Genomic DNA, 25,727 nt, shown 5'->3' on the forward strand with positions numbered 1-25,727 from the left:
CAGCGGTACTATGATTTTTAAAAACAAAGACTGCTCAAAACAATACACCTATTTCACTCTTTGTACTACTCATTCGAAATATAGTATTCATTGCAAAACAATCACAAATGATATCTAAAATCTTAAAGTATTCAGCTTATTTTCCTAATTATGCTCTATTCTCTCCTTGAGATTTCATTCAGGGACTGGGTTAAACAAAAATATCTTTATATAAAATGAGAGGGCTTGTTTCCATTCCACCAGAATGGTACTAGAACTTGTTGTTGTATGTTATATAAACCTGATGTGTGTTGAGTCTTACATGTATTTTGTCGAGAGTGAAATGCAGATATGTCAATGTGATTGGTTGGTTGATTGATGTGTGGTATTGTCTCCAGTCAGATGTGATGCAGTTGAATGAGGACTCTGCCAGACTGAAGCTCTTCATGGATGTGCTGGATGGGACCAAAGCTGCTGTGAGTTAGTCACCATGGCAACTGCTGCAATGTGTACTTGCTGTCACTTCCTCTCTTGCATTTAATCTCTGTACTCCTTTTAACTCACTTGCTTTCTCATCATCCCTGTCTCACTCATCTTTTCACTCATGTTCTCGTCCACTGTCTTTCCAGTTGCTGGTGCCCAGATCGGTGCACTGTCTACGTCTGGGATCCACGATGGCTACCCTGCTCAAACAGTGGAGAAGGTGTGTGTGTGTGTGTGTTTGGATTGATGTAATAGGTACACATTGTGTCAACTCAGGTAGAAAAATCAGGATGCTGAAAATCATCTCCAACCTGTGTATATCTTGGCTCTAACATCTTTCCCTCTTTTTACCCATCCTCCCTCCATCATCCTCCTTTTTCCCCCATCCTGCAGTGTGGTGGCTGGTCCTGGAGAGTGCCCTGCAGACCGACCAGCAGCTCATGGCAAAGACCAAGGCCAAGGTGTTCTCTGCTCATCTCTGCGCTGCAGATACAGGGCCTCGATGATAAGGGAGGGAACAACCGCTGTGTGTGTGTCTAGGTGTGGGTGTGTATCTGCATGTGTGTGTGTATGGTATACCCAGGGGTGAAAGTAGATGTCATTTCTTCCCAGTACGGGACCTGCTATGTGTGCACGCGCCTGCAGGCCTAATCATAGAATCGCGTAAAAATCGTCTTTCCTCGGTTGCAACACTCACTACCGAGTTCCAACCTGCCTCTGGAAGCAACTTCAGCACAATAACTGTTCGTCGGGAGCTGCATGAAATGGGTTTCCATGGCAGAGCTGCCATGCGCAATGCCAAACGTCTGCTGGAGTGGTGTAAAGCTCGCTGCCATTGGACTCTGGAGCAGTGGAAACGTGTCTCTGGAGTGATGAATCGCTCTTCACCATTTAACAGTCCAAAGGACGAATCTGGATTTGGCGGATGCCAGGAAAATGCTGCCTGCCCGAATGCATAGTGCCAACTGTAAAGTTTGGTGGAGGAGGAATAATGGTCTGGGGCTGTTTATCTTGGCTCGGGCTAGGCCCATTCGATCCATTGAAGGGACATTTTTACGCTACAGCATACAATGACATTATAGATGATTCTGTGTTTCCAACTTTGTGGCAACAGTTTGGCGAAGTTCCTGTTTCAGCATGACACTGCCCCCATTCAAAAAGCGAGGTCCATACAGAACTGGTTTGTCGAGATCGGTGTGGAAGAACTTGACTGACCTGCACAGAACCACTGACCTGCACAGAATCTCAACCCCATCGAACACCTTTCGGATGAATTGGAACGCCGACTGCAAGCCAGGCCTAATCGCCCAAGATCAGTGCCGACCTCACAAATGCTGTTGTGGCTGAATGGAAGCAAGTTCCCACAGCAATGTTCCAACATCTAGTGGGAAAGCTTTCCCAGAAGAGTGTAGGCGGTTATAGCAGCAAAGAAGGGACCAAGTCCATATTAATGCCAATGATTTTGGGATGACATGTTTGACGAGCACGTCTCTGCATACTTTTGGGTCATAAAGTGTATTTCAAGCCTCCAAATAGTGGTGAATGGAAAGAGACACCTTTTACACAAAACACCAAAACGTTTAATGACATTTGGCGTCCACTGCTGTCCGCGTGTGTCTGTCGGCCATTCATCTCTGCCATGGCAAAATGTACGTTTTCTTGTCGAACCACATCCCATTTTGGAGCGTAGACTATACCACCCGTTTTAAAGTCCATTCGCAATTGTTCCATGCCTCTGACATGTGGTAATGATAAATAACGGTCTAATAGCCTACAGTTTTCTTGACATTTTGTTTTGATAGGCTCATGTTTTACTGGTACGGCTTACCCCCACTATTTATTTTGCCAGGACGCCGTACCGGACTGTAGCTCCTTATTTTCACCACTGGGTATGCCACTGTATACATGACATGTACAGCACTGTAACAGTATTGCTCATTACATTTACCAGGTGGTGAGATCTGCCAACTTCCCCAGCTACTGCTGTGTGTGTGTGAGACTGTGCAGGACGAGGCGCTGGTACTGATTGACAGCACGCGTCACACGGCCCAGGCAGGGGATGTCCCCGAGGACAAGGACCGCATGGAGACGCATGCCCCCAGTAGCGTCCAGAAGGACCAGAGGGATGGGGTGAGTCACACAACCAGACAGAGGCCGCCATTTTACTCTTCTTAAACGCACACAGTGCCTACCTGTTGTTCCAAGTGTTTTGAAAAAGCATACCCAAACAATTGATAAAAGATGCAGAGTTAATTTTATGTGCTGAATAAATGATCATCTATGACGAACTTAGTCAAGGCAACTCAGCAGTCAGAATGATCTATGTTACATGTCTGTGGTGGATCGTCTCTCAAGTGTAGTTTATGTAAAGCAATTTGACTAAGTGTTCTGCCTTCATATTATCTGTACCCCTCTTCCTTTCAATCTCTTTCTCTCAGGTGTGTGTGCTGGCGTTACACCTGGCTAAGGAGCTGTGTCGTGACGACGAGGACGGGGATCACTGGGTTCTAGTGATGAGGAAGTTTCCCACTCGGTTCTCAGTGCTCTAGAACTGAGCCTGCGATCCAAACACAACCTCTACTTTACTGAGGCTGCCCTGCACCTGCTCCTCACTCTGGCCCGCACGCCACAGGTACACACACGCCACAGGTACACACACGCAACAGGGACACACTAGTCAACGACCGATTGATAATCGGTTTGGCCGATATTTAGGGCCAGTATTACCCCTTTCTTAGTCTATCGACCCTTGACTATCGGCACAGCCGATGTCCCCTTTCTAGCGAGTGCGCACCGTGCCTCTTGTGTTGCAAGCTACAGTCGGCGCCACTCACTCATTGCCAGCTGGCTTTGCCTGAGTAACCTCTGGGCTGCATCTCTTGCTAGCTCCCCAATCATGCTGCACATAATTATTTTTTAAAAATGTAATCATAATTATCTGTGATCGGAGAACTAATTTTCAGCTGCCAGCAGCCCAGCCAATGATTTATAAATATACACTAGATGACTGACAGAGGGCACTGTTTTGAAGCCACCATTCCTAGATCTTGGTAATATTTTGGAAGCTGTATGATTTCCCACATGGCAGTTTCTTGTCATTATTGGTAGCGATCTGGCCATCCAGAATCAACTACTCAAGGACTACTTGCCCCATTGAAGCGTGTGCATCGTATTCGGTCGTTGTCAGCCAACCCGTCTAGACTACACTGAAATCAGCCGTAGCAAGCTCAGTAACTCATTGCATTCACACACATCTATTGAATATGCATTCACCTGTATTGTGAGTAGGCCTAGGCTACTGACCAGTGTATCAATAGAGATTTAGCATACAAATAAATTATTACCGTTTATGTTATGTAGTTAGATTTTTTTTTTAAATGTGAAATCGATATGATTGTATAATTGATTTATTGATGCATGTATGGATGTCTCTGGGAGATGTTTACAAACATTTTCAAATGTAATGATATTGAATATCGCCATAAAATATCGTCCATCGGCTTCCTTGGTCCCCCCAAAAATCGGCATCGGCCCTAAAAGTCAAAACTGTTCGCTGCTCTGGCACCCCAATGGTGGAACAAACTCCCTCACGACGCCAGGTCAGCGGAGTCAATCACCACCTTCCGGAGACACCTGAAACCCCACCTCTTTAAGGAATACCTAGGATAGGATAAAGTAATCCTTCTAACCCCCCCCCCCCCCTTAAAAGAGTTAGATGCACTATTGTAAAGTGGTTGTTCCACTGGATATTATAAGGTGAATGCACCAATTTGTAAGTCGCTCTGGATAAGAGCATCTGCTAAATGACTTAAATGTAAATGTAAAAGAAAACATATTGGTCTTTCTCTATTACACACCCACCACAGGAACCCACTTTGTCTGTCTCTCTCTCATTCATTCCCCCACCCACCACAGGTACAGAATGACACCAATTGTCACACCCAATAGCACAATGTGGAGTACTGTAGAAAGACTTAGATGTAACATTACATATCATTATCTCTTCTGAAAAGACAAACCTATTTAAACATGAAAATGTACTCTGCATTTCAGCCATTGACCATGTTCTGTGCCCTGTACTCCAGGGGGCAGCGTCATCGAGTGTCTGTCTCCCTCTGCTTAGTGTCTATGCAGCACCCTCCAATGGAGCCTCAGAGGTAACACACAACCACAACATGGATGCACATGACATAAAAGCATTGATATAAAATGGCTAAATGACCTAAGTGATGATGAGTCTGAACGGGACGCAGTTGGTCACTGGGTTACGGGTCACATTCTGTGTCTCTGGGTTCAGTTCCCCACAGCACGTGTATTTTCAGTTGAAGACAAAGGCATTTGTCTGAGGAGGGAATTACATAGGGTGCATCCCGAATGGCACCCTATTCCCTACATAGTGCACTACTTTTGACCAGAGCCCAAATGTACAGTGGGGTGAACAAGTATTTGATACACTGCCGATTTTGCAGGTTTTCCTACTTACAAAGCATGTAGAGGTCTGTAATTTTTTACCATAGGTACACTTCAACTGTGAGAGACAAAAATCCAGAAAATCACATTGTAGATTAAGTAATTAATTTGCATTTTATTGCATGACATAAGTATTTGATACATTAGAAAAGCAGAACTTTATATTTGGTACAGAAACTTTTGTTTGCAATTACAGAGATCATACGTTTCCTGTAGTTCTTGACCAGGTTTGCACACACTGCAGCAGGGATTTTGGCCCACTCCTCCATACAGACCTTCTCCAGATCCTTCAGGTTTCGGGGCTGTCGCTGGGCAATACGGACTTTCAGCTCCCTCCAAAGATTTTCTATTGGGTTCAGGTTTGGAGACTGGCTAGGCCACTCCAGGACCTTGAGATGCTTCTTACGGAGCCACTCCTTAGTTGCCCTGGCTGTGTGTTCCGGGTCGTTGCCATGCTGGAAGACCCAGCCACGACCTATCTTCAATGCTCTTACTGAGGGAAGGAGGTTGTTGGCCAAGATCTCGCGATACATGGCCCCATCCATCCTCCCCTCAATACGGTGCAGTCATCCTGCCCCCTTTGCAGAAAAGCATCCCCAAAGAATGATGTTTCCACCTCCATGCTTCACGGTTGGTATGGTGTTCTTGGGGTTGTACTCATCCTTCTTCTTCCTCCAAACACGGCGAGTGGAGTTTAGACCAAAAAGCTCTATTTTTTGTCTCATCAGACCACATGACCTTCTCCCATTCCTCCTCTGGATCATCCAGATGGTCATTGGAAAACTTCAGACAGGCTTGGACATGCGCTGGCATGAGCAGGGGGATCTTGCGTGCGCTGCAGGATTTTAATCCGTGGTTTTCTTTGAGATTGTGGTCCCAGCTCTCTTCAGGTCATTGACCAGGTCCTGCCGTGTAGTTCTGGGCTGATCCCTCACGTTCCTCATGATCATTGATGCCCCACGAGGTGAGATCTTGCTTGGAGCCCCAGACCAAGGGTGATTGACCGACATCTTGAACTTCTTCCATTTTCTAATAATTGCGCCAATAGTTGTTGCCTCTTTCTTTCTCAGCCTTGTGCAGGTCTACAATTTTATCCCTGATGTCCTTACAAAGCTCTCTGGTCTTGGCCATTGTGGAGAGGTTGGAGTCTGTTTGATCGAGTGTGTGGACAGGTGTCTTTTATACAGGTAACGAGTTCAAACAGGTGCAGTTAATACAGGTAATGAGTGGAGAACAGGAGGGCTTCTTAAAGAAAAACTAACAGGTCTGTGAGAGCCAGAATTCTTACTGGTTGGTATGTGATCAAATACTTATGTCATGCAATAAAATGCAAATTAATTACTTAAAAATCATACAATGTGATTTTCTGGATTTTTGTTTTAGATTCCGTCTCTCACAGCTGAAGTGTACCTATGATACAAATTACAGACCTCTACATGCTTTGTAAGTAGGAAAACCTGCAAAATCGGCAGTGTATCAAATAATTGTTCTCCCCACTGTAAACGGAGGTTTTTGGATATAAATATGAACTTGATCGAACAAAGCATACATGTATTGTGTAACATGTTGTCCCGCGAGTGTCATCTGATGAAGAATATCAAAGGTTACTGATAGATTTTATCAATATTTCAGCTTTTTGTGACTCCTCTCTTTGGTTGGAAAATCTCTGTATGCTTTCTGTGACTAGTTGCTGACCTAACATAATGATATGTTCTGCTTTCGCCGAAAAGCTTTTTTGAAATCGGACACTGTGGTTGGATTAACGAGAATTTTATCGATAAAATGGTGTCTAATACTTGTATGTTTGAGAAAATTGAATTATGATATTTCTGTTGATTGAATTTGTCACCCTGTAATTTCATTGGCTGTTGGCTAGCGGAACCCCAGTCCTAGACAGGTTAAGATGCTCTTTGAAGAGGTAGGGTTTCAGATGTTTTCTGAAGATGGGCAGAGACACTGCTGTCCTAGCATCAGGGGGAAGCTCGCTCCACCACCATACAGAGAAGAACTTTGACAGGGAGTCGGACGGCCAAGAGACCCGAGGTGGCAGAACGGAGGGCTCTGGTTAACCTTTCTCACCCCTGGGTTCCGCTAGGAACATCCACAACATTCCGCTGCCTTCACAGAGCGCGAAATTCAACAACAAAAAATTCTAAACATTTAACTTCCACACATAAACAAGTCCAATACAGCAAATGAAAGATTAACATCTTGTGAATCCAGCCAACATGTCTGATTTTTACAATGTTTTACAGCGAAAACACAATATATATTTATGTTAGCTCACCACAATAGCCAAACACACAACGCTATTTATCCACCGCATAGGTAGCTTTCAAAAAACTGACAAAATATAGATATAATTAGTCACTAACCAAGAAACAACTTCATCAGATGACAGTCTTATAACATGTTACACAATACATTTGTTTTGTTCGAAAAATGTGCATATTGGAGGTATAAATCATAGTTTTACATTGCAGCTACAATCACAAATAGCACCGAAGACTAATTACAGAGAGCAATGTGAAATACCTAAACACTCATCATAAAACATTTATGAAAAAATACATGGTGTACAGCAAATGAAAGATAAACATCTTGTGAATCCAGCCAAAATTTCAGATTTTTTAAGTGTTTTACAGCGAAAATGCACATTTGTGGCCTGCTGGAGGTCATTTTGCAGGGCGCTGGCAGTGTACCTCCTTGCACAAAGGCGGAGGTAGCGGTCCTGCTGCTGGGTTGTTGCCCTCCTACGGCCTCCTCCACGTCTCCTGATGTACTGGCCTGTCTCCTGGTAGCGCCTCCATACTCTGGACACTACGCTGACAGACACAGCAAACCTTCTTGCCACAGCTCGCATTGATGTGCCATCCTGGATGAGCTGCACTACCTGAGCCACTTGTGTGGGTTGTAGACTCCGTCTCATCCTACCACTAGAGTGAAAGCACCGCCAGCATTCAAAAGTGACCAAAACATCAGCCAGGAAGCATAGGAACTGAGAAGTGGTCTGTGGTCACCACCTGCAGAACCACTCCTTTATTTCTTGCTAATTGCCTATAATTTCCACCTTTTGTCTATTCCATTTCCACAACAGCATTTGAAATTTATTGTCAATCAGTGTTGCTTCCTAAGTGGACAGTTTGATTTCACAGAAGTGTGATTGACTTGGAGTTACATTGTGTTGTTTAAGTGTTCCCTTTATTTTTTTGAGCAGTGTATTAGCTTACCACAATAGCCAAACACACAACCGCATTTGTCAGCAGCAAAAGGTAGCGATCGCAAAAAAACAGCAAAAGATATAAAATTAATCACTAACCTTGACCAACTTCATCAGATGACAGTCCTATAACATCAGGTTATACAATACACTTATGTTTTGTTCGAAAATGTGTATATTTTGAGCTGAAAACTGTGGTTATACATTGTGAAAATGTAGCAACTTTTTCCCAGAATCTCTGGATATAATACTGACACTCACCTAATCTGACCAAATAACTCATCATAAACTTTACTAAAAAATACATGTTGGACAGCAAATGAAAGATACACTAGTTCTTAATGCAATCGCTGTGTTAGATTTTTTAAAATAACTTTACCATAACAAACAGCTTACGCCATAGCGAGACAGCGCCCGCAATAAGGGCGGAAAATAGGACTAAACATTTTCCACAGAAATACGAAATAACATCATAAATGGTTCCTACTTTTGCTGAGCTTCCATCAGAATCTTGTACAAGGAGTCCTTGATCCAGAATAATCGTTGTTTGGTTTTAGAATGTCCTCTTCTCCTGTCAAATTAGCAACCATAGCTAGCCATGTGCCGCAAACGTGCCCAACTTCACCTGACGCAAAGAAAAGAAAATTCCAAAACTCGCAATAAACGTTCAATAAACTGATACATCTCGGTTGAAAAAAACTACTTTATGATGTTTTTATCACATCTATCAAATAAAATCAGAGCTGGAGATATCTACCGTGTATACCGAAATCTTTTCAGAAGGCAATCTGGGGTTCCTTCTCGCGCCTTCGAAGACAATGACATTTCCAGACACATCCAAAAGCTCTTGTTCGACCTCAGATCAAGCTAGACACCCCATTCCACCTCCCACTGCCTGTTGACATCTAGTGGAAGGCGTATGAAGTGCATGTATATCCATAGATTTCAGGCAAATTAATAGGAAGGCCCTGGAACAGAGCCTCGATTTCATTTTTTTTTCACTTCCTGTCAGGAAGTTTGCTGCAAAATGAGTTCTGTTTTACTCACAGATATATTTCAAACGGTTTTAGAAACTTGAGAGTGTTTTCTATCCAATAGTAATAATAATATGCATATTGTACGATCTAGAATAGCGTACGAGGCCGTTTAAATTGGGCACGATTTTTTCCCAAAGTGAAAATAGCGCCCCCTACACACTAACAGGTTAAGGTGTAGGGTTTGTGCATAGCCTGGGGGGGGGGGGGGCAGCAGCAGTTCCCCTTGCTGCTCCGTGGTCAAGTACCATGGTCTTGTAGTGGATGTGAGCTTCAACTGGAAGCCAGTGGAGTGTGCAGAGGAGCAGGGTGACATGGGAAAACTTAGGAAAGTTCTGGATAAGTTGCAGGGGTTTGATGGCACAAGTGGGGAGCCCAGCCAACAGAGTAGCAGTAGTCCAGACGGGCGATTGTCTCAGGATGGTAAGTTGGTGGTTGAAGATATCCCTCTAATGGTGTGGGGGCTGTGCTTTGGCAAAGTGGGTGGGGTTATATCCTGCCTGTTTGGCCCTGTCCGGGGGTATCGTCGGATGGGGCCACAGTGTCTCCTGACCCCTCCTGTCTCAGCCTCCAGTATTTATGCTGCAGTATTTTGTGTCGGGCTAGGGTCAGTCTGTTATATCTGGAGTATTTCTCCTGTCTTATCCGGTGTTCTGTGTGAATTTAAGTATGTTCTCTCTAATTCTCTCTTTCTTTCTTTCTCTCTCTCGGAGGACCTGAGCCCTAGAACCATGCCTCAAGACTACCTGGCATGATGACTCCTTGTTGTCCCCAGTCCTCCTGGCCGTGCTGCTACTCCAGTTTCAACTGTTCTGCCTGCGGCTATGGAACCCTGACCTGTTCACTATGATTACTATTATTTGACCATGCTGGTCATTTATTAACATTTGAACATCTTGGCCATGTTCTCTTATAATCTCTACCCGGCACAGCCAGAAGAGGACAGGCCACCCCTCATAGCCTGGTTCCTCTCTAGGTTTCTTCCTAGGTTTTGGCCTTTCTAGGCAGTTTTTCCTAGCCACCGTGCTTTTGCACCTGCATTGCTTGCTGTTTGGGGTTTTAGGTTGGGTTTCTGAACAGCAATTTGATATCAGCTGCTGTAAGAAGGGTTATATAAATACATTTGATTTGAATTTGTCTCCCATTGGCTGTTGGAAAGCACACTGAACCATGTTTTCCTCTTGGATTTTGCTTGCTCTATTCCGTTTCTTTTTATCCTAAAAATCTCCCTAGTTCTTACCGATGACAAGCATACCCATAACATGATGCAGCCAACACCATGCTTGAAAATATGAAGAGTGGTACTCAGAGATGTGTTGTGTTGGATTTGCCCCAAACACAACACTTAGTATTCAGAACACAAAGTACATTTCTTTGCCACATTTTTTGCAGTTTTACTTTAGTGCCTTAATGCAAACAGGATGCATGTTTTGGAACATTTTTATTCTGTACATGCTTCCTTTTCATTCTGTCATTAAGGTTAGTATTGTGGAGTAACTACATTGTTGTTTTCTCCTACCACAGCCATTAAACTCTGTAACTGTTTTAAAGTCACCATTGGCCTCATGGTGAAATCCCTGAGCGGTTTCCTTCCTCTCCGGCAACTGTGTTAGGAAGGACACCTGTACTGTGTCTTTATAGTGACTGGGTGTATTGATACTCCATCCAAAGTGTAATTGACACCATGCTCAAAGGGATATTCAATGTCTGCTTTTTTTTAAATGTTACCCATCTACCAATAGGTGCCCTTTACGAGGCATTGGAAAACCTCCCTGGTATTTGTGGTTGAATCTGTGTTTAAAATTTACTGCTTGACTGATGGACTTATATATAATTGTATGTGTGGCGTACAGAGAAGAAGTAGTTATTTCAAAATCTTGTTAACTATTATTGTACACAGAGCGAGTCCATGCACCTTATGCACATTTTTACTCCTGAAGGGGATGAATACCAAAGGGGTTGAATACTTACTGACTCAAGACATTTCAGCTTTTCCTTTTTAATTCATTAGTAAACATTTCTAAGAACATAATTCCACTTTGACATTATGGGGGTATTGTGTGTAGGCCAGTAACACAAAATCTCACTTTAAACAATTTTAGATTCAGGCTGCAACAACAAAACGTGGAAAAAAGTGAAGGGGTATGAATACTTTCTAAAGGCACTATAGCAGAGACTGAGGGAAACTTACAGCAAATTAAAAAGGGCCCTTAAAGGGTTGAAAAACCAAACGTATTGAAGTAAATGTATTGACATGTTCACCCAATTTCCTTTTACAATTTACAACGAATGCAATACATTGTTTCAACTTTAAAGCCACGCTCAAGAGTAGCACAGGTGGTGACGGATAAGTTCAGTTCAAGGTTAGCCAAATGGATTAACCCTATGAAAGCTACCCGTGAACCCAAATGGCACCAGGTAACCTGTAGATTAGTAGCAGTGTGTGAAGATGCCACTGGCCATCCACCCATTTATAATCTTGTCTTTGGTCCCAAGGGTGGGGGTGAGGGAGTCTATACTGGCCGCCTGGACCTCGATACGCCCCTCCAGCTCAGACAACACTGACTCGAGATCAGCCAGGGACATCTGGAACACAGGAAGACATCAAGGTCAGTTTTGTGTTTTTCCATCTAATGGTTAAATATTAGGATTTGTGAAGGGTAAGCTGATTCTAGATCTGTGCCTAAGAATGACGAGCCAACAAAACACCCAAAAAGTGATACACCTTGAATGAGCAGGGGTGTTAGTGTGTTCTTTTAGTTCACTTTGAGTTCATTCTCCCTCTTCAGAGCCTTTTTGAGATCATCAGTCTTCTGAGCTAGCTCCTTCTTCAGGATGACCAGAGTATTCTTGGTGAGAGGGACCTTCTCCATGTTGTCCTCGTTGTTCTTCTTGGAGAGCGGCGCTACAGAGAGGGACAGTGCAGTTTAGGACAATGTTAGTGGGTTACCTTTCCCAGAGAGACTAAAGAAAGCAACGTTCAACACAAATTTTTTCCCCGTTTCCTGAATGCTTTGAAAATGCCTTCGTCCTCAGCTTGAAGTCATTGGTCTCACATTACTGGTGACCTGCCTGTAGCTCAAGAGATACGAGTCTCTCACCTTCCCTCTCCTCCAGCCTCTCCTGCAGCACTTTAATGGTCTGTCTGATCTCCATCACCTGGGGCGGTGCAGGCTCCTTCTGCCTTAACTCAGCCAGGAACTGGTCTCTCTCCTGCCCACGCTCCAGAAGTTTCTTGAAGAGGAAATCAAATGTTTAACACACTGGAGCTCTCTTGTTCATAACCTTGCAATTGAATAACCTTGCAATTATCTTTATTCAACGTTATTCTACGAGGAGCAATTATTGCAAGGGAAATCAGGGATGATGTGTGCAGGCCAATGATGCGTGCAGGCTTTTGTTCTAGCCCAGCATTAACACACAAATAACCAAAGTGTCTTCCATTTTGAGTGCGTTTGAGTTGGGCAGGAGCAAAATCCTACACATAGTGAAGCCAGCACCCATCTAAATCCTAAACTCTTAAAAATGACCCCCACACTTTACAAAATAGTCTCTTTTTCTTTTACAATGCATCTAACCAAATAACTGAGTAGCGCTTTCTGTCCCACTTACGTTGATGATGGAGTCCTTCTCCGTCAGCAGGGCCCTGAGCTCAGCAGCCTCCAGGTAACCCTCCTGTGTTGCCTCGGAACTTTGTTTCTCTGCGAAGGCCAGCTGCTGCTGCCGGACAAACAGCTGTCGCTTCAGCTCCTGGATCTCCTGGGTGCGCTCAGACAGTATGCGGTTATAGTGCTCCGCTGACTCCTGGTAAGACAACACAGACATGAGAGATCATAAAACTAAACCTGTAAAAATGACAAATGATTGGGTGTAGATGAATGTGTCTGAGACAGATCGGAGGATATGAACGTGTGTGTGTGTGTGTACCTTGAGCAGCTGGTCGTTGCTGCTGATGGTGGACAGCAGGCCCTCCACGGTGCTCTTGTTGTTCGCCACCAGCCTCTCCCGGGCCTTGACCGCCTCCACCAGCATGGCCTCTGTCACCTTTAACCTCTGACCCATCTGCTCTGCAAGGTCACAGGCCTGAGACTGGGACTGACTAAGCAGGGGATTCGCAATCTCCTACACACAGAGAGGGGGGTGGAGAGAGACGGAGAGAAAGAATGAGTTGAATATATATTTTTGTTCAACCATTATTTATCCAGCTTTGTTCCCTTGGAGATAAACCTTTTTTCCAAGAGAGACGTGATCTAAGATGGCAGTATATTATTACTGTATGACTGTGTCGAGTGAGTGTCCATTTTTGTGGGTATACTTTTTTTTTTACTTCTGTATTGTGAGTATATTGCAAAATGTGTGTTTGTCAATGTGTTATGTGAATGTACAGTACCAGTCAAAAGTTTGGACACACCTACTCATTCAAGGGTTTTTCTTTATTTTTACTATTTTCTACATTGTAGAATAATAGTGAAGACATCAAAACTATTAAATAAAAATAACACATGAAATCATGTAGTAACCAAAAATGTTTGAGATTCTTCAAAGTAGCCACCCTTTGCCTTGATGACAGCTTTGCACACTCTTGGCATTCTCTCAACCAGCTTCACCTGGAATGCTTTTCCAACAGTCTAGAAGGAGTTCCCACATATGCTGAGCACTTGTTGGCTGATTTTCCTTCACTCTGTGGTCCAACTCATCCCAAACCATCTCAAAGCACCATCACACCTCTTTCTCCATGCTTTACAGTGGGAACCACACATGTAGAGATCCTCCATTCACCTACTATGCGTCTCACAACGACACGGTGGTTGGAACCAAAAATCTCAAATTTGGACTCATCAGACCAAAGGACAGATTTCCACCGGTCTATTGCTCGTGTTTCTTGGCCCAAGCAAGTCTCTTCCTCTTATTGGTGCACTTTAGTAGTGGTTTATTTGCAGCAATTTGACCATGAAGGCCTGATTCATGCAGTCTCCTCTGAACAGTTGATGTGGAGATGTGTCTGTTACTTGAACTCTGAAGCATTAATTTGGGCTGCAATTTCTGAGGTGCAGTTAACACTAATGAACGTATCCTCTGCAGCAGAGGTAACTCTGGGTCTTCCTTTCCTGTGGCGGTCCTCATGAGAGCCAGTTTCATCATAGCGCTTGGTGGTTCTTGCGACTGCACTTGAAGAAACTTTCAATGTTCTTGACATTTTCAGGATTGACTGACTTTCATGTCTTAAAGTAAACCTTTTTACTGCTTTTTACTGCTGGACTGCTGTTTCTTTTTGCTTATTTGAGCTGTTCTTGTCATAATATGGACTTGGTCTTTTAACAAATAGGGCTATCTTCTGTATACCACCCCTACCTTGTCACAACACAACTGATTGGCCTACACACATTAAGAAGGAAAGAAATTACACAAATAAACTTTTAACAAGGCACACCTGTTAATTGAAATGCATTCCAGGTGACTACCCCATGACGCTGGTTGAGAGAATGCCAAGAGTGTGCAAAGCTGTCATCAAGGCAAAGGGCGGCTACTTTGAAGAATCTCAAATATAGAATATATTTGGATGTAACACTTTTTTGGCTACTACATGATTCCATATGTGTTATTTCGTAGTTTTGATGTCTTCACTATTGTTCTACAATGTAGACAATTGTCAAAATAAAGAACTTTTGACTGTATATCTATGGGGGTGTGTACGTAAGTATGTGTCTATGAATGAGTGGGTGGGTGGATGAGTGAGTGAGTGCGTGCATTAGCATGTTTCTTAGTGCGTGTCTCAGCAGCCTACCTCCATGTCCTTGGTCTTGCACTCCAGGCAGAGCTGCAGCTGGCTAATGATGGCGTCCTTCTCCCTGCAGGCCCAGTTCAGGTTGTCCTCCACGTCCTGCTTGGCCTGCTGCAGGTTTTTCAGCATGTTCACCAGGTGCTGTAGCTCCACGTCCTTCTCCTTTATCAACGTGTCAAAACTCTGGAGTTAGGGAGAGAGGAAATGTGTGAGACCAAGAGGTGTGAAAGATAGTGCCGTCTGAGACTTCATTGAACATGCTTTTTAGCCCAGGAGTAAGGCAAGGTGGAGCTATCACCATCAAATCCTCTTAGATCTCCACAAGTGTCCAGGGATTGCAAACAGTGTGAGCACTGAGCAGTCATGGTAGTGTGAACAGCACTAGTGGTCCCTACATTGATGGTGTCCTCGTTGTGAGACAGCAGGTTGTTGAGTCTCTCCAGGTCCCTCGACTTCTCCCTGAGTGACAGGTGCAGCTGGTGGATCTCGTTGTCTTTCTCTTCTAGCGCCGCAAACTTATCATCCAGCGCTTGCTGTGGAGGAGCAATACAACAGGCTGATAATGAGGACTGTGGATGCTTGCAACATTCTTTGTCAGATGAGACGGATCTAGAACACGAGAGAAAGTGTGTGTGTGTGTGAGTGAAACATTTTATTTTAAAAAGACATTGCTAGAAAGCACACCTCCAGAGCCTTCTCTTTCTGTTTCAGTCGTTCTCGCAGCTTTGACAGCATGGTGTCGCTTCCCCCGGGACTTCTGCTCTGTTCCATGTCTCTTGTTATGTTCATGTACTCCTGAGAGGAAGAGAGAGAATAGACAGAGAGGGGAGGTAGAGAATGTGAGAGAAAATAGAGTGTGAAAGTTAGACAAGGAACAAGGTAGAATAGAGACAGAAAGAAAAGAACCAGTTCCCGTGCTAGCACACCGTCTTTACCTAGTTTCACCCATAGAATCAATAGAACGGCCCTCTTCAAATGGTCACGGTTAGAGGCTCTAAGCCCCTTCTATAGATTATATTTCCATGGTTTCACCTAGAGACTCTAGTTCTTAGACTATCCATTTCTTCTTCACTGCCCTCCTGCATTATATCTCTCTACCTGCAGCTGCTGCTCCTTGTCGGTCAGGCAAGTGGTGAGGCGCTGGATGGTGACCTCGTGACCCTGCAGCCTCCTCTTGGTCTGCTCCAGCAGCTCCTGGCACTGCTGCTTCAGGCTGCTCTCCCTCTCGCCCAGCTCCCCGGTCAGTTTCTGCAGCTGGTTCTGCACCTCCTGGGGGTTAGAACAATGACACTGAGTGGTTGCATTGAAAATACGTATTTTCAATGGCTTTTCAACCAAAACCGCATACAGTATTTTCAACGTCTCGTGCTCATAAGGTACATTGATTTACAGGTAGGGTCAGGTGTTTTCTTTCCTGGTCGGGTCACGTGGTTAGCAAAACCACTGAAAATAAGTCACCCTCATCTTTTGGGCAAAGGGCTTTGGGTAATACACTCGGCATTATATTACATGCGTCTAAAACCATGTGGGGAAAAAAAAAACAGCAGACCTGCTGCCAGCTTTCCATTAGCAAAGCTTTCCCTCACAGTGACACAATAGAAATTCCTCCCATGGGCTTACATTGAGGGTCTTGTCGACCTTCTTCTTCTGCTGCTGCAACTCCTCCAGCTCCTGGTCCAGCTGCTCCTTGGCCTGCTGCAGGTCAGACAGCTCCTGCTTCTGCCTGCCCAGGGAGCGCTGCAGCTTCTGGGCCTCCAGCAGCTTGGTTTGGTGCTCCCCTTGGAGCTGGGCCAGCTTCTCCTGCTTCTCCATCAAAAGGCTCTGGTGCTCCTCCACACCCTAAAGCATGAAATTAGGATACAGTTAGAGAAGCAGGGAGCCCTCTTTTTTGTCTTTTTAGTGTGTGGTGTGCGTGTTGAGTCTGCATTTGTGAACTTTTGTTAAGACGCAGATACTGTACACACATTCAGTCCCTCCAGGACTTCAGGGGGATTTTATGTGATATTTTGCGGTCAAAAATGTTTGATTCTGCTGTGACAATTCAGATATTTTGCATGGCAATATGCAGTGATTTTCTCCAATTTGTCACGAAAATGCGCTGACAAGGGGAAAAGTTTGATTGGGGCTTGATTGAACCATGTGAGGTAAATGTGCATTGACTGGTTGAAATTGCGAGCCCTCTTTTTGAACTGCGGTGATGTGTCAGTTTTATGTGCTAATATTGAGCTGATTTCAATGTTTTATGAGGTAACATTGCGGTGATTGGTCAAATTTGCAAGCCCTCGCACAATATGGGGAGAATTGGTTTCGATCGCGGAATCCTGGAGGGGCAGCACATTGGAATTACAGCAGAGTAGATGGACACACTATAGTTGCCTGTTAGATCTTACAATGCTTTTTATAGGTGTTTAGCTAATGACATCATATGACATAGCAAGCCCGACTGCGCAGTGAATGACATGGCACACAGCAATTGGTTGATGAGTTTAGTGCGACTGCAATGTATTGAGCCTGGAACGTGACCAATGCTAAGTGTCTGGTCTGACGTCTTGCCTGGTATTTCTGGAGCTGGGCTTTGTGCGCCGTCTCCCTGGCTTTGACTAAAACCTCGTCCCTGTCCTCAATCTCATGGTACAGCTCTTCAATCTGGAACACACAGACAGACAGACAGGTTAGTGTGACGATGTTACATAAGCCCTCAGTCTGCGTAACACAGATGGCATAGCATATGGGGAGAAACTATAATGGTCAACGTTCTGTAATACATTGATATATTTATAACGGTATATTATCATTTCACATGATCAAATGGTGTTGTCATGGTCAACACTCATTGGAGAAAGAAAAGCAGTTGAAAAAGCAATATACAAATCAACCTTACCTCTTTTTCTTTCTCCTTGAGCACCAGAGTGAGTCCCTGGATGGTTTTGTCTTGTTTCAGCGTGTTATTTTTCTCAGAGGTGAGCTCGTTCTCAGTATCCTCCAGTTTACCAGACAGCGCCTATTAAAACACACCAGGAGTCAGGCACCTCAAGTAGCCAGAACAGTAGATGCATCTGCCTCTAACATGTTAGATTGGTCATTTTCTCTTTCCACCTCAATCTACCTTGTTGTTGTTCTGGGTGTCCTCCAGGGTCTTGGAGAGGTTCTGGTTGGTTGCTCTGAGCTGGTTCATCTCCTCACTCAACTGCCTGTGGGCTGTCTCCAGTCTGCTCACCTCACTCTGATGCTCAGTGAAACCCTGGAAAAGTAAGGCACAAGATTCTGGAATATTCATCAGCAAAGAGGGATGAGTTGGCTGACAAAAGGACAGTGCGTTAACAGAGGGATTATTTGTATTATTGTGTCCAATACTAAGGCACATGGGCACAGAACAGCTTTGAATCCCATTTAGTTTTTGATCTTTAATCATTCAAAACAAGTTATGATTCCAATTCTGTATAAATGCCACATGAGCACAGCTTTCAGTAGTTTAACCAGGCAACATTTCCAGGGCCTTTAGATTCTCTACAGAGTAAGGGTCTGGGCTGAATGGACTACCTCGACTCTGAGCGGCATGTAATCATCATTAAACTCCTCAGTGAGGTCCTGGAGGGACCTCCACTCTGCCTCCCTCAGTCTGTGCCAGGCCCAAGGGGTGAGGTTGCGTCCTGGGGGGAGCGGCTGTCCGACGCTGGGCCTCCTACGCGGTATGGGGATGCGGCTTCCAGGGGCACCTGGCACTGGTGGTCTGGGGATGGAGCGCAGCAGCTGCAGCAGGTCAGAGATGATGGAAGGCTGGGCTCTCTGGGGTGTGGTAGTGCTGGTAGCCGGGCCAACTGAGGGCGAACGCTCCCTCAATGGTATCTTCGAATCTCTGCACTGTCTCTGTGGCAGGGGGCACAGGGGTTCTGTTTGTTGAGGGTGGTCAAGGTTGAGGGACTGGAGCGAGGCTGAGCGGAGCCTGGGGCCGGGAGAGGAGAGAGTACCCTTGCGGTAGACCAGGTCCAGGTATATCAGGCTCCTGGAGCGGAGCCGTGCTGACTGGAGCCAGGGGTTCTTCACCTGGCACACCGGGCAAAGATCTGTCCCTGCTTGCACACTCCTGGGGACTGAGCTTGACCGACCTGCGACTCGCCCGGGACCACTCGGTCCACCCAGGAGGTCCATACTCACAGAGCGCCTCCCCCGACCACCCCCCTCCCCCGCGCCTTCCTTGGTCTGCCCCTCTGACATACGCTGCCCTCCCCCGTAATCCTCTGGGCTTCCACCACCTTCAGAGGACCTCCAGAGGGGGACCTCAACAACATTGTTCTCTTCCCCCACATCGGGCCTCTTAGGCAGGGGGTTATGGCGTCCGTAGACGTGGGCCACACACTCCTTCAGGTGCTCCCTCTCCTGCTGCAGCTGCTGCACCAGAGTGGCGTGCTCCTCCTGCAGCCTGCCTATCTGCACATCGCACTGCACCACGCGCTCCAGTGTGAACACACACTTGCCGCACAGGAACTCTGAGGCCTGGCCGTCTGGGTCGCGGTCGACCTGGCACCCCAGCACGTGGGACAGGATGACCTGGAGCTGCCGCTTGCCCGACGGGTTGAAGATCCAGCGGCACTGGCTGCCGATGAGGCGCACGCCGCATACGCGGCACGGGTCCTTCATGGTGATGACAAGAGATCACAGTTCAGTACGGTGCAGTTCAGACACACTCAGATAGGCTCCTTGTATAAATGCTCCGATGTCCCACAGTCGTCAGCTTGCCAGCCATGGCACACGGAAAATGCTCTCTCTCCATCTCTGTGTCAGTGACAGCGCAGTAAGCTCACAGTTTAGTCCAACACAAATAGTCTACTACAGACCCTAAATAACACTCCGCTGTCCCGTGGTCGTCTGCCTGCCAGTCATGGCACACAGCCTACTCTCCCTCTCTCTCTGACTGAAGAGGAGAGACTGACAGAGCTCTTCCTGGTGAGATCAGCGTAAGCGTTAAGAGATCTGTCCCTGCTACCTATCCCCTAATCCCTCCTCCACTGCCCCACACATTCAATCAGACTAAATCCCCTGGATTCGACCCGCTGTGATCTCCTGTGTTACGGCTGTCCTCGTAATCCTGCCCCATCAGACCACTGGCCTGTCTACCTAGCCTAGCTGCACTCACAAGGACAACAGGCTCTGGGTTGGCCCTAGGTCTATACAGGTGAAGACTGACTTTGACTGGGGGTGGGTTAAGGTGTGGTAGTAGCTGGTAACCCTATCCTTGGCTGTCCTCCTGTAAATCTGATTTATCTCATTTGAGATTAAGAGATGGCCTCACCTGGTCCTCAGTCCTCTGTGCCACCACCTGCCTCACCTCAGACAACATGATAGGACCACAGTGATACCTTAGACCTCTGTGTGTGTCCCTCTCTGACACTTTCAAACACACGCACAAAATCTTCAACAACCCACCTGTGGCCTGGCCTCCTTTACCCACTTAAACCATCTAATCTAATCTGACAGACAGCCCAGACAGAAACCAACAGGGGTTATATTTTTTTATATAAAGTTAATCTATGAATAACCCTGTGAGGGCAACTCTCGCTTGCCGGGTGCTACTGCTGTATTAACTTAATGGCCTGGGCAAAGAGTGTGGAGCAAACAAATCAAATCAAATCAAATTTTATTAGTCACATACACATGGTTAGCAGATGTTAATGCGAGTGTAGCGAAATGCTTGTGCTTCTAGTTCCGACAATGCAGTAATAACAACAAGTAATCTAACCTAACAATTCCACAACTACTACCTTATACACGCAAGTGTAAAGGGATAAAGAATATGTACATAAAGATATATGAATGAGTGATGGTACAGAACGGCATAGGCAAGATGCAGTACATGGTATAGAGTACGGTATATACCTATGAGATGAGTACTGTAGGGTATGTAAACATAAAGTGGAATAGTATAAAGTGGCTAGTGGTCCATGTATTACATAAGATGGCAAGATGCAGTAGATGATATAGAGTACAGTATATACATATACATAAGAGATGTGTAATGTAGGGTATGTAAACATTATATTAGGTGGCATTGTTTAAAGTGGCTGGTGGTACGTTTTTACATAATTTCCATCAATTCCCATTTTTAAAGTGGCTGGAGTTGAGTCAGTATGTTGGCAGCGGCCGCTAAATGTTAGTGGTGGCTGTTTAACAGTCTGATGGCCTTGAGATAGAAGCTGTTTTTCAGTCTCTCGGTCCCTGCATTGATGCACCTGTACTGATCTCGCCTTCTGGATGATAGCGGGGTGAACAGACAGTGGCTTGGGTGGTTGTTGTCCTTGATGATCTTTATGGCCTTCCTGTGACATCGGGTGGTGTAGGTGTCCTGGAGGGCAGGTAGTTTGCACCGGGTGATGCGTTCTGCAGACCTCACTACCCTCTGGAGAGCCTTACGGTTGTGGGCGGAGCAGTTGCCGTACCAGGCGGTGATACAGCCCGACAGGATGCTCTCGATTGTGCATCTGTAGAAGTTTGTGAGTGCTTTTGGTGACAAGCCGAATTTCTTCAGCCTCCTGAGGTTGAAGAGGCGCTGCTGCGCCTTCTTCACAACGCTGTCTGTGTGGGTGGACCAATTCAGTTTGTCCGTGATGTGTACACCGAGGAACTTAAAACTTTCCACCTTCTCCACTACTGACCCGTCGATGTGGATAGGGGGGTGCTCCCTCTGCTGTTTCCTGAAGTCCACAATCATCTCATTTGTTTTGTTGACGTTGAGTGTGAGGTTATTTTCCTGACACCACACTCCGAGGGCCCTCACCTCCTCCCTGTAGGCCGTCTCGTCGTTGTTGGTAATCAAGCCTACCACTGTAGTGTCGTCCGCAAACTTGATGATTGAGTTGGAGGCGTGCATGGCCACGCAGTCGTGGGTGAACAGGGAGTACAGGAGAGGGCTCAGAACGCACCCTTGTGGGGCCCCAGTGTTGAGGATCAGCGGGGTGGAGATGTTGTTACCTACCCTCACCACCTGGGGGCGGCCCGTCAGGAAGTCCTGGACCCAGTTGCACAGGGCGGGGTCGAGACGCAGGGTCTCGAGCTTGATGACGAGTTTGGAGGGTACTATGGTGTTAAATGCTGAGCTGTAGTCGATGAACAGCATTCTCACATAGGTATTCCTCTTGTCCAGATGGGTTAGGGCAGTGTGCAGTGTGGTTGCGATTGCGTCATCTGTGGACCTATTGGGTCGGTAAGCAAATTGGAGTGGGTCTAGGGTGTCCGGTAGGGTGGAGGTGATATGGTCCTTGACTAGTCTAACATGGGCACTGCCAGAGACAGACTTACAGATAGCGCCCACTCCTTCTCTCTTCTGATTTGCTCTGCTCCTAATCACACCCCAGAAACAGACACACTCAACTAGACTGGGACTCTGTGACATATAGGCTAGGGCAGAGAGGTCCACTCACTCATTTGTAATAACTTCTGTGCAGTTGTGAAATAGATCAACTCCCTTCAAATAAATAACGCAACATACAGTACATGGCAAAGTCATAGTCAACTTGGAATAGTGAACTTGTTCTTTTGACTAGGCCCTAAGTGTTTTCAGTGCTGCCTAACATCTTTACTGTCATTAACCCACATTAGGGCAGTGAAAACACACAGCTGTTTCAGAGGACATGGAGGAAGCTTTCCATGTTAACAACACAGCATCACAATGCCACCAAGAGGCAAAGCAACTGGTCATCTTATGCAGCGATTATCAGATATATTTCTTTCTTTCAGCAATATTTGGTCTTAGTTTGTGGATGGTAGAATTTAGACAGCTGGCAACTGGGCGATTTCATGCCAGGACAGCCCCAAAATATTTTTGGTATTTTAGATGGTTCTGGCAATTTTAAGCATGACAGGGATCTAAACTAACTTTTCAGTTGGTGGCACCAGCACATGATTTGGTCTCACCAATTTTCTTATAAAAAAAGTATTATTGATTATGACCAGGCCTCTGTCCCATAACGTGCCCGCATTACCATAAAGAACCAGGATTCTCTTTTAGAACTATGACTCCTGAAATGGCAAAAATCTAATTTTATTTGTCATATACACAGGATACAGCGGGGTTTAATCAGCGCAATGAAATGCTTACTTGCAAGCTACCTCTCAACATAGCCCTTATGTCACCCCCCCCAAAAAATGCTAACCTCCGCTGTTATTGTAATAGTGAGAGTATAGCATGTCTTGGGGGTATGATACTTGTGCGTCTGTAACTTTCTCACTCATCATTATCCACAATTCATTGGGACTATCTATAATCCTGGTAGCATACACATTAATGTAGAAGTGTTTAGGAACATATTCTTACTTACAATAAGTGACTTCAAAATGACACAATACATTATTTACCAGTCATCTCTACTGGGCACGAAATACTGGGCACAAAATTAAAAGCAAATGCATCCAACAAGTTTGTAGAGTCACAAGCTTGATGTAATCATTGCGTGCTAGGAATATGGGACATAATACTAAACTTTTGACTACTTTAATACACACAAGTGAATTTGTCCCAATACTTTTGGTCCCCTAAAATGGAGGGACTATGTACAAAATGTGCTGTAATTTCTAAACGGTACACCCGATATGTATGAAAATACCCTCAAATTAAAGCTGACAGTATGCACTTTAACCTCATAGTCATTGGGACTCCCGAGTGGCGCAGCGGTCTAAGGCACTGCATCTCAGTTTTGGAGGTATCACTACAGACCCTGGTTCAATTCCAGGCTGTATCACAACCAGCTGTGACTGGGAATCCCATAGGGCGGCACTCAATAGCCATTGATCATGACTCAGTTCCATTACATTACACATAAGATTTATTGTATGAAGGCATCTTCTATACAGGGGAGTTTGTTTTAGAGCCCCGACGATTGGTCTGAGCATTAACACACATTGCTTGCAGTACTGTTTTGGAAGCATACGGACCTTATCTTTCACATCAGCGAGAAATACACTGCTCAAAAAAATAAAGGGAACAGGAGTAAAAACTGTCGGACTTGCAGAAGGAATACTCGGTGCATTGTCTTCTACTTCAATATTCTCAAAAATGGAACTAGCCAAATCCACCACATCTCCAAGCTTGCGAGATTGTGCCCTCGTTAACACACAAGCAGGAAAAACATGTGGAAATGCTTGAACCAATTTCTCATCTGCAATTTTGATTTCTGGGTTGTCTACTACCTCTAACACAGGAGTAACGTTACCACCAGCAATATCATTCCCTAATAGCAATGTGACTCCTTTTACTGGCAGTGTAGACACTACACCAACACGGAAACGTCCTGATACCAAATCTAAAATATGCCGTTTGTGTAGAATTTTATTTTATTTCCATGCATACTTTTAGTAAGATCAGTGCATGTATGTTCCAAGGCACATTTTGAAATCCTGTAACATGCAGGTATTAGTTTGTAAGCTCTTTCCATCTGACAAAGCTAACCTATTTAAATGTTATAATTAATTTATTAATACATTGATTTCATAGTATGTACCGTTTGCTACACATTTCCCTTCTTGATCAAGATGAATTGTATTGTTGTTCAATATTAAATACTGTATTATGGTTTTATAGAGTGTGGAGTGTATTCAAATCCTACCCAGAGATGATACATGCACATCTCAAACGTTTGCCTAACTCTTAAATGCAAGTTTTGTGCAAGGGTCAATGTAGGACTTGACCTGTAGGCTACAGCTACACAGAGACATATGAAGATTGCCACGCCCTGACCATAGTTTGCGTTGTTTGTTTCTATGTTTTGTTTGGTCAGGGTGTGATATGAGTGGGCATTCTATGTTGTATGTCTAGTTTGTCTGTTTCTATGTGTTTGGCCTGATATGGTTCTCAATCAGAGGCAGGTGTTAGTCGTTGTCTCTGATTGGGAACCATATTTAGGTAGCCAGTTTTGTATTGTGGGTGATTGTTCCTGTGTTTGTGTTCACGTTACGGGACTGTTTCGTCTTCGTTCATTTTGTCGGTTTATTGTTTTTGTTCGTTGTTAAAGTATTCTATTAAAATGGATAATCATCACGCTGCATTTTGGTCCTCCTCTCTTTCGCCTGACGAAGAACGTTACAAAGATGTATGAAAATGCACGGGTATTAATTTTCTTTTTTGGTCCATTAAAAGTTTCATTCCAGTCAACTATTGTTGCATACCCAAAAGATTGATATACTGTGCGTTCTATGTTGTCCATCCCCTGTTAACGGATTACTTCCATAGAAAGTCACTTGGCTGTAAGCAGTATTACCTTGTCCATAGACTGCTTATAGGCAGCAGCACCAACTTGTATTGCGATCACCTCATCCTCTAGATCAGTAGTTCCCAAACGTTTTATAGTCCCGTACCCCTTCAAATATTCAACCTCCAGCTTCGTACCCCCTCTAGCACCAGGGTCAGCGCACTCTCAAATGTTGTTTTTGCCTGCCACACACACACACTATATGATAGATTTATTAAACATAAGAATGAGTGAGTTTTTGTCACAACCCGGCTCGTGGGAAGTAACAAAGAGTTCTTATAGGACCAGGACACAAATAATAATATAATAATGATCAATAATTTTGCTCATTATTTTACCATCTTACATATAAAACCTTATTTGTTCATCAAATATTGTGAATAACTTACCACAGGTTAATGAGAAGGGTGTGCTTGAAAGGATGCACAGAACTTTGCAATGTTGGGTTGTATTGGAGAGAGTCTCAGTCTTAAATCATTTCCCACACACAGTCTGTGCCTGTATTTAGTTCTCATGCTAGT

The 25,727-nt window shown here is 44.8% G+C and overlaps 1 protein-coding gene and 1 pseudogene across 2 annotated transcripts; one reads left to right on the forward strand and one right to left on the reverse strand.

Moving 5' to 3' along the window:
- The first annotated feature begins 386 nt into the window (after positions 1-386).
- On the forward strand, positions 387-4,905 carry LOC129863185 (nucleoporin NUP188-like; annotated as a pseudogene).
- Positions 4,906-11,683: 6,778 nt separating this feature from the next.
- On the reverse strand, positions 11,684-19,120 carry LOC129863613 (myomegalin-like). 2 transcript variants are annotated; one of them, XM_055935723.1, is made up of 12 exons: positions 18,075-19,120; positions 17,850-17,969; positions 17,522-17,614; positions 16,589-16,807; positions 16,067-16,237; positions 15,653-15,763; positions 15,364-15,501; positions 14,972-15,151; positions 13,114-13,308; positions 12,799-12,990; positions 12,288-12,420; positions 11,760-12,091 (listed from the first exon to the last, which is right to left on the reverse strand). In XM_055935723.1, the coding sequence occupies exons 1-12, from the start codon at positions 18,378-18,380 to the stop codon at positions 11,943-11,945; spliced, it is 2,007 nt and encodes a 668-aa protein (XP_055791698.1). In that variant the 5' UTR covers positions 18,381-19,120; the 3' UTR covers positions 11,760-11,942. The 2 variants fall into 2 exon arrangements, with proteins under 2 accessions (XP_055791697.1, XP_055791698.1); XM_055935722.1 differs by lacking the exons at positions 17,522-17,614; positions 17,850-17,969; positions 18,075-19,120 and having other exon boundaries at positions 11,684-11,772; positions 11,912-12,091; positions 16,589-16,803.
- Positions 19,121-25,727: the final 6,607 nt, after the last annotated feature.

This window comes from Salvelinus fontinalis, chromosome 10 (genome assembly GCF_029448725.1).
Source record: "Salvelinus fontinalis isolate EN_2023a chromosome 10, ASM2944872v1, whole genome shotgun sequence".
In the NCBI taxonomy this organism is placed as follows: domain Eukaryota; kingdom Metazoa; phylum Chordata; class Actinopteri; order Salmoniformes; family Salmonidae; genus Salvelinus; species Salvelinus fontinalis.

What these genes read in the sequence shown, in the direction of transcription:
- LOC129863613 (XM_055935723.1), bottom strand. Translation starts at nt 18,380, where the DNA reads ATGATTAAAGATCAAAAACTAAATGGGATTCAAAGCTGTTCTGTGCCC. An exon ending in AGAAAGAGAAGGCTCTGGAG is followed by an intron (nt 15,502 to 15,652) that starts GTGTGCTTTCTA and finishes GCTCCTCCACAG; the next exon opens with CAAGCGCTGGATGATAAGTT. An exon ending in GAGGCTGGAGGAGAGGGAAG is followed by an intron (nt 12,092 to 12,287) that starts GTGAGAGACTCG and finishes CCCTCTCTGTAG; the next exon opens with CGCCGCTCTCCAAGAAGAAC.